This window comes from Varanus komodoensis, unplaced genomic scaffold (assembly GCF_004798865.1).
Source record: "Varanus komodoensis strain SLA01 unplaced genomic scaffold, ASM479886v1 scaffold15, whole genome shotgun sequence".
Classification (NCBI taxonomy): domain Eukaryota; kingdom Metazoa; phylum Chordata; class Lepidosauria; order Squamata; family Varanidae; genus Varanus; species Varanus komodoensis.
Genome location: NW_025335440.1, coordinates 5,131,803 through 5,138,601, shown reverse-complemented (window position 1 = coordinate 5,138,601; position 6,799 = coordinate 5,131,803). Strand labels below are relative to the sequence as shown.

The window sequence follows — 6,799 nt, the reverse complement described above, 5'->3', positions numbered from 1 at the left end:
GGTGTGGAATGGGCTTCCACAGGAGGTGGTTGAGGCCCCATCGGTGCTGGACGTCCACATGGTGGCATATCGTGAGTGGAGCCAGCTGGTGCAGGAGGTCAGACTAGATGGCTCGGGAGGTCCCTTCTGACTGGCTCTGTTTTCTATGTTTCTATGTTTCTTTCTGTGCGAACTGAGCATCACTTCTGAGTTTCACATCTTCATACAGATAACAACATTTATGGAGTAGCTTGTGTTTAATTTAACCCTTTTGAACCTTATATTCCATTGAAGTAATTCATTCAAGGTAGGCTTTGAAGGCCAAATCCATAAAGTGGAGGCAATATTTCTGGGGTGAGGGCAGCAAGCTTTTCCAGTCTGAGGACACTTAAGGCTCTGTATTAAAGACCAGACATGAACTGGACGATTAAACATCTTTGAACAGGTTCATCTTGTAATCCTGATAAAGGTCTGTGAGGTAAGATGAGATGTGTTGTCATAAAATAGTACTAAACATCTAGTGAGACTGTTTTATAAAATTGCCAAAACCAAGGTCCACTGAGTTTTGCTTTGTAGAAGAGCTTCCCCGTGACCCAGTACGACATGCCGCCCGAGGCAGGTTGTGGATGCCGCCCTCCACCACCGCCTGCCTACCCTCAGATGCTGATGGCTGCCGAGGCTGCCGAGCTCGCCCTGGACTCCCTGGCGCTGGAGTGCGGGAGCGCGATGGTGCAGCAGGACACCCCTACCGTGCCCTCAGGAAGCTCCCCTTCCTCTGCCCAGTCATCCAGATCAGGGTTGTAGGCCTGGATCCTCTTCTCGTATTTCTTCCCGCTTTCGTTCCAACCCCCTACCAGCAGGATTAGCCCTCCGAGTGTGGCCACCCCAGCCATGCTTAAGCCAGTGGGCAGGGGGGCCACGTAGCTCCACTGGTTTGTGGAGGGGTCGTAGCACTCCACAGGGAGGACGTCCACCCGCTCCCCTCGGGCGCCCAGCTGGCTGCCCCCCAGGACATAGGCTCGGTCTGCTGCGGCGGCGGCACCGTGCCAGCCTCGAGGGCTGCTCAGCCAAGCGCAGTCCCGCCAAGAGTCGGTGGCGGGGTCGTAGCTGCAAACGGTCCGGGAGTAAGCGTTGTTCACGTAGCCGCCGGTGACCAGGATCTTGCCGCCAACGACCACGCTGGCGTGGCAGCAGCGGGGCAGCTCCGTGTCGGCTTTGGCTTGCCAGCTGTTGGCAGAAGGGACGTAGCGTTCGAGAGAGTTGAGTGTTCCCTTGCTGTTGCGTCCGCCAACAGCGTAGAGATGCCCGTTGAAGGCACTGAGGCTGAAGTGGGTTCTTTTGTGTGACATGCTGGCCAAGTGCAGCCAGGTGCTAAAACGGGGGTCATACCTATGGGGAAAACACAGGTTGTCACTGAAGGTGGAACTGTTGTGGGGCCTGATCAAGCACGGGGTTTCTCCTGGGTTATTCGGGAGGAAGGGAATGATATGGAAATACAACAAAGGACTTTAAAGACACTCCAAAGGTGAATTTTAAGCCCAGCCCATTCTGAGACACTCACACCTCCTCCAATCTGGTGCCTCCTAAATATTTTGCACCAGAACCCTTATCATTTCCAGCCAGCATGATGGAAGTTGCCCCTTAGGCCATCTGGAGGGCACATACTTAGGGAGGGCTGGGGCACACAAAGAAGCCGTGGGTAGCTGCTTAAGCCAGGCTCCTGCAGAAAAGTTTCTTCCTCAAAGTACATCTTAAATGCACCTCCTGGGTTCTCTCCCCTAATCCTGAAGGACCTTGTATACAGCTTCAGAAATGTTCCTGGGCTCTAGACTAAAACACCTGAGCTTTTCCAGTTATTCTGTTTGTATTAAATATTGGAAGCCACCTTGGGATGGTTTTTTGCTGCAAGCTGGTATGAAAGTATCAGTACATAGGCCGATGGTCTGATTAAACATACTGCAGTGCTTAATGCCTTCTCTGAATACCAGTCTGTAAAGTATCATTTTATATTCCCATTACCTGCACAGATTGCTAATTGCGTGCTTTGCCTGGTTCCGAGCATCATTTTGATCCTCTCCTCCTGCCACATAAAGAAATCCATCCATAACCACAACGCATTGGTTAAAACACTTGGTTGGCATCTCTGTTAGCTTATTCCAGTTTCCTTCTTGATCTCTGTAGCTTACATCTTTGCTAAGAGCCTTCTCACTCGAACATGGGCGCCCACCAACAGCAAGCAAGACTTTACAGCTTCCTCGAATCTTTGTCCTTCGGGACTGGAGATCATTTTGCTGATAAGGAAGCAAGTGGTAATTCATGGCATCTACCAGAAGCCTGTGACATTCTGGGTTTTGCATCATACATGGCACAGGCTGGACATAGTTGATCAAGTCTTGGGCTGGGATAGTGCCAAACCGGACATTGTGCAGGAGGTCAGCAGCATGCTTGATTCGTTTGGGGTCAAATTCAAGCCATTTCATGGCAATCTGGAAGACCATCACTTCACTGGGGAACTGAAGGTAATCATCCATCAACAATTCATTGAGCTGATCAAAGGTGAGTTTCATGAACTGCTCTGTATTGGAGAACTCAAGGAAATGTTCCCGGATGAATATCCTGGCTGCATCTTTTGTCTGGCTGAGATTGTATACGTCCGCCATATTGGCAATGTACATCCAGTTCTCTACGTTCATCTCCTGGTTGAGGAAGTCAGTGCACATGTTGAGCAGAGCATGCATCTGCAGATGGTTAGCGGTGGAAATGATGCTCCCAATGGTATACAAAGAGAGACTCAGCTTTCCAGTGTAGGCATAGGAAATAACGGTGGCCAGGCCTAAGGCAGAGATATCTTTGAGGTCTACTTGTTGGAGCCTGGAATTTCTTCTCAGGAGATTTCTGAAATACTCACTGCATGAAGACAGAACCAGCTTGTGAACACTGAAGGTTTTGGTTTTGGTGACAATGGTGAGGTCACAAAGGACCTGCTCCTGCTGCATGCGCTGCATCTCCGCCATAGCGCTGGCTCCGTGACTCGGATTGGTGACTTCTGTGGCAGTGCAGAGAAATCCATCTGACCCATTTTCAAACAAGCCATCAAGCTGCTGCTGATGGTCAATGTCCAAAGAGGGGTCCTCTAGCAGTGTGGTATTTTTAGCAGACTCGACTCTTTCCAGCTTGCTTTTCTTTGGTGCTTTTTTCTTGGGTGCCATTGGAGCAAAGCGTTGCCTGTAAAGGGGAAAGGTAGTGAAGAAGGTAGTGACTTGGCCAAGGAATACTGTAGGAACCCTTTCATTCATATACATGCCTGCAGCTACATGAAAGGTATTCACGAATGTGAAGACTCAAGCCTTCCAAGCCTGTTGTACAAACAAGAAAACACGCTAAGTGCACTGCCAGGTGAGGCTGCCTGTAACCTTCTGAGCACTGAGGATTACAGGCATCCAGTGGAGGGTGTGGAGGACACTGTAGCAAGGGCTGCTGGGGCCTGGCAGGGCCATCCTTCGCGGCCTGATAAAATGCCTCTGCACCCCTGTACAAGTGCCACTTTGGAGCCGCAGTTGGCATGAATGGCACCAACTCCAACCTTGAAATGCTTCCCCAGAGTTAGAACAGGGGTTCTGAATTTTGCTGTGGTTGTCTAGACAGTGTCCACTGGCCATAAGGTTATGCTCTAATATAGTGATACAAATAGAAAATGACCAGAGTTAAAATGTATACATAAAGGAAGTGTATTAAAAAATAAAAATTAAAGGGACACCAATAAACCATAGGTTGAAATGTTTTAACATATTAAATGACAGCCACACAAACCTTGCTTAGGTGTTAATTCCACAAATATGGGGCCACTGCTGAAAAAGCCCTGCCCCTAGATCCCATCTTAAAGGTTTTTTTTTTTTTTTTAATTCTGATAATGACAGGTAACTTCTCATGCAGGTAGGGTGGCCACTCAGAAATCACCAAGCAAGAGGAAGAACAAACACAGTCACTTTCATAAATTGTGCACATATTTGAATAGGTGCAGCTTTAGGGGCTATAAAGACTTAATAGGTCTTTATAGCAGACTTGCACTGGGTAGCCTTTCAAACAGACTGCTTCTGTAAAAGAGGGGGACGCATGGCTTAATTTCCAGCGCAGCCAAAAGCAAAAGCCTGAATATGAAGTAACGATAATTGCATTCGGAACCTCCTTCCCTCCCCAAGTTGGGGCAGACCAGGCCTGGACAGGCCGCATGGCGATCCCCAGCTAAGCATGCCTGCAGCTCCTGCCCCTTTGCATGTGCTCACATTTCTCATGGGGGCCCAGCGATTGCTCTGCCGTTTCTGCGCACCTTCCCCTCACAGCACAGAGGAGAGGGAGAGCTGAGCTGCCGGGTGACAACCTGTTTGTGACAGGCCAGAAATAGCCGAAGTGCCTCTGTCTTGCATCGCTCCGCAATGGAAATGGAGGTCAAATTTCTGGACGGTTAAGCAATCGACAATTCTCGGAACAGGGCAAGCCTGATGCAGGGGGCGTTCATTCCAGGCTGACGCAGCCAAGGGTTTTGGTTTATTTCTTTTCTTTACACCAACCTCTGTAGGTTTACAGGCGGTTGACCTGCTGATGTGAACAGGTGCGTGTTTCTCTGAATGAAGCAGCGGTCCTGAGGCCAGCTCTGCTCCCGGGGAGACGGGTTGCAGCTGTGGCCAGGGGGGTGTGCAGCTTCGAGTGCTGTACCCTTGAGAAAGCAGGTGTGGCTGCTCTCAGCCACGCTGCCCTGACGTCTCAGATGGACCATTGCGCTGCCTCTGAAGACTGTTTGGAAAGTGCAGCTAGTGCAAAATGCAGCTGGTGCCACAAGCTCATCATTCAGCACAGGTTGCCCTGCTGCTATTTAAGCTGCCTTAACTAGCACAGTGCTCTGCTTGGGTTCAGGATACTGGAGTGACAGTCAAGGGTTTCCCAGTTCCATCAAAGTGGGGCATGGTAAGTATACAGAACAGGGCCTTCTCGTGTGTGGTGCCCGAGCCCATAGATTCCCGCCCATAGGAGGCGGGGTGAGCACTTTTCTTCCCAACCTTCCAGCAGAGTGCTAAAATGATCTTCCCCAGATATGTTTTTCATGCTAGCTTTTCAAGGTTTTATTTGTTATTTTTATTTTAGTAAGGTAATAGTTTGCTTATTTTAAAAATGAATAGTATTACTACTTTATGCTTCTGAGCTGCTTGTAGTACCCCATAAAGGTCAACACAAATGTATATTTTAGCAAGTAAATAAGTTAGGGTATGCTGTAAGAAGTGCCTGAGAGTCCCATTGTGTAGATCCTTACGTACGAGTAAGGTATACAGAGTGAAATGTTTTGAAAATGAAATTTTCAAAGCATGCTTTGCAAAAGGCATGCTGCAAACCCATCCGTCTCTTCAGCAGTAAATTTCACTGAATCTACTGGAGCTTATTTCTACCAGACTGGCCTGATGAATGCCTCCACCGCTCCATTCCTGCAGAGTGTAACACCCTGTGCAGCGCTGGTTTCTTCCCCCAGCCGCACTTCCTTTCCGAGTGTATGGCCAGCAACGTTCCTCTGAAGTTCTATGGTAAAGATGAGTTGGGATTCCCAGAGTTCTCTGGGGGAATCTGGCTGGCTCCTTTAGCAAGCTGCACCTTTCCTTAATCTGGTGTCCTCCAGATGTTTTGGACTTCAAATTCCATCACCCCCAGCCAGTATGGTCGAAGGTCAGGCATGGAAGGCGTTGTAATGCAGAACAGCTGGAATGCACCAGACCGAAGAAGGTTGGCCTTTGGCTTGGCTGTATGGTAAACAGTCAAATTAAATGGGTGAAGGAGGAAGTAAAAGAGAGCCTCCCCATCAACATGCAGCTCACCTGTGAAAGAACCACAGTAGCTGCTTGGTGGCTCCCCCTTGTGGGGCAGAGGCTGGCCTCGAGGAGCTCTTGGTCTGTCCCAGCAGGGCACACGCTCTTGTCAAGGAGGTGTTTGACTGACACAGAGGGAGAGCGGGAGAGGTGAGCCTCAGGAGGAAGCAAAATAGAAACTGCTCCGGGAAAATAGAACATGTTACAATTTCACGCAGGTGATAAATTAAGGATGCAGTGGCTGGCTGGGGAATGCTGGAAGTTGTAGGGCTTTTTGCTGTGGCCTAAAGAGGAACCTCCGTAGGAAATGGGTACTGGGGCAAATAGACAAAAGGGTATACCAGGAGGAGGAGGCCCGTCACAGAAGGATTCTTCGCAAGGCTAAGGCTGATTACGAGCTGAGACTTGCCAAGAATATCAAGAGCAACAAAAAGGGCTTCTTTCAGCATGTAAATAGGAAGAGGAAGGGGAGACAAGTGGTGGGACCACTAAATAAGGAGGAAGGAGGTCCAGTGACTGATATGAGGGAACAGGCACAGATGCTAAATGACTATTTTGCCTCTGTCTTCTCCCCAAAGCAGGACAGGGGAGATCCGCATAGGAGATTAGATGAGGCTGGGGACTTTGGGGCACAAATTAGTCATCCCCCTTGAAGTCGAGGGGCTCCTCAGGGCATTGGACATTACAAAGGCGCCAGGCCCTGACGGGTTACACCCGAGAGTACTTAGAGAGTTGGTAGGGGTTCTCTCACGCCCACTGGCCTTCATTTTTGAGGCCTCATGGAGAACGGGTGAAGTTCCAGAGGACTGGAGGGTGGCATCAGTGGTCCCAATTTTCTAAAAGGGTAGTAGAAAGGACATGGGGAATTATAGACCAGTTAGCCTTATGTCCATTGTAGGAAAAACAATGGAAAGGCTCATCATACAGAGAGATCTAGTGATGCTAGATAGGGAAGGGAGGCTGACAGCCAC

At 49.3% G+C, this 6,799-nt stretch overlaps 1 protein-coding gene across 1 annotated transcript; it reads right to left on the bottom strand.

The window, feature by feature from the left end:
* Window positions 1–217: 217 nt before the first annotated feature.
* LOC123020815 (kelch-like protein 31) lies at window positions 218–3,200 on the bottom strand. Its single transcript, XM_044424999.1, has 2 exons — window positions 1,999–3,200; window positions 218–1,368 (listed from the first exon to the last, which is right to left on the bottom strand). The coding sequence occupies exons 1-2, from the start codon at window positions 3,186–3,188 to the stop codon at window positions 636–638; spliced, it is 1,923 nt and encodes a 640-aa protein (XP_044280934.1). The 5' UTR covers window positions 3,189–3,200; the 3' UTR covers window positions 218–635.
* Window positions 3,201–6,799: the final 3,599 nt, after the last annotated feature.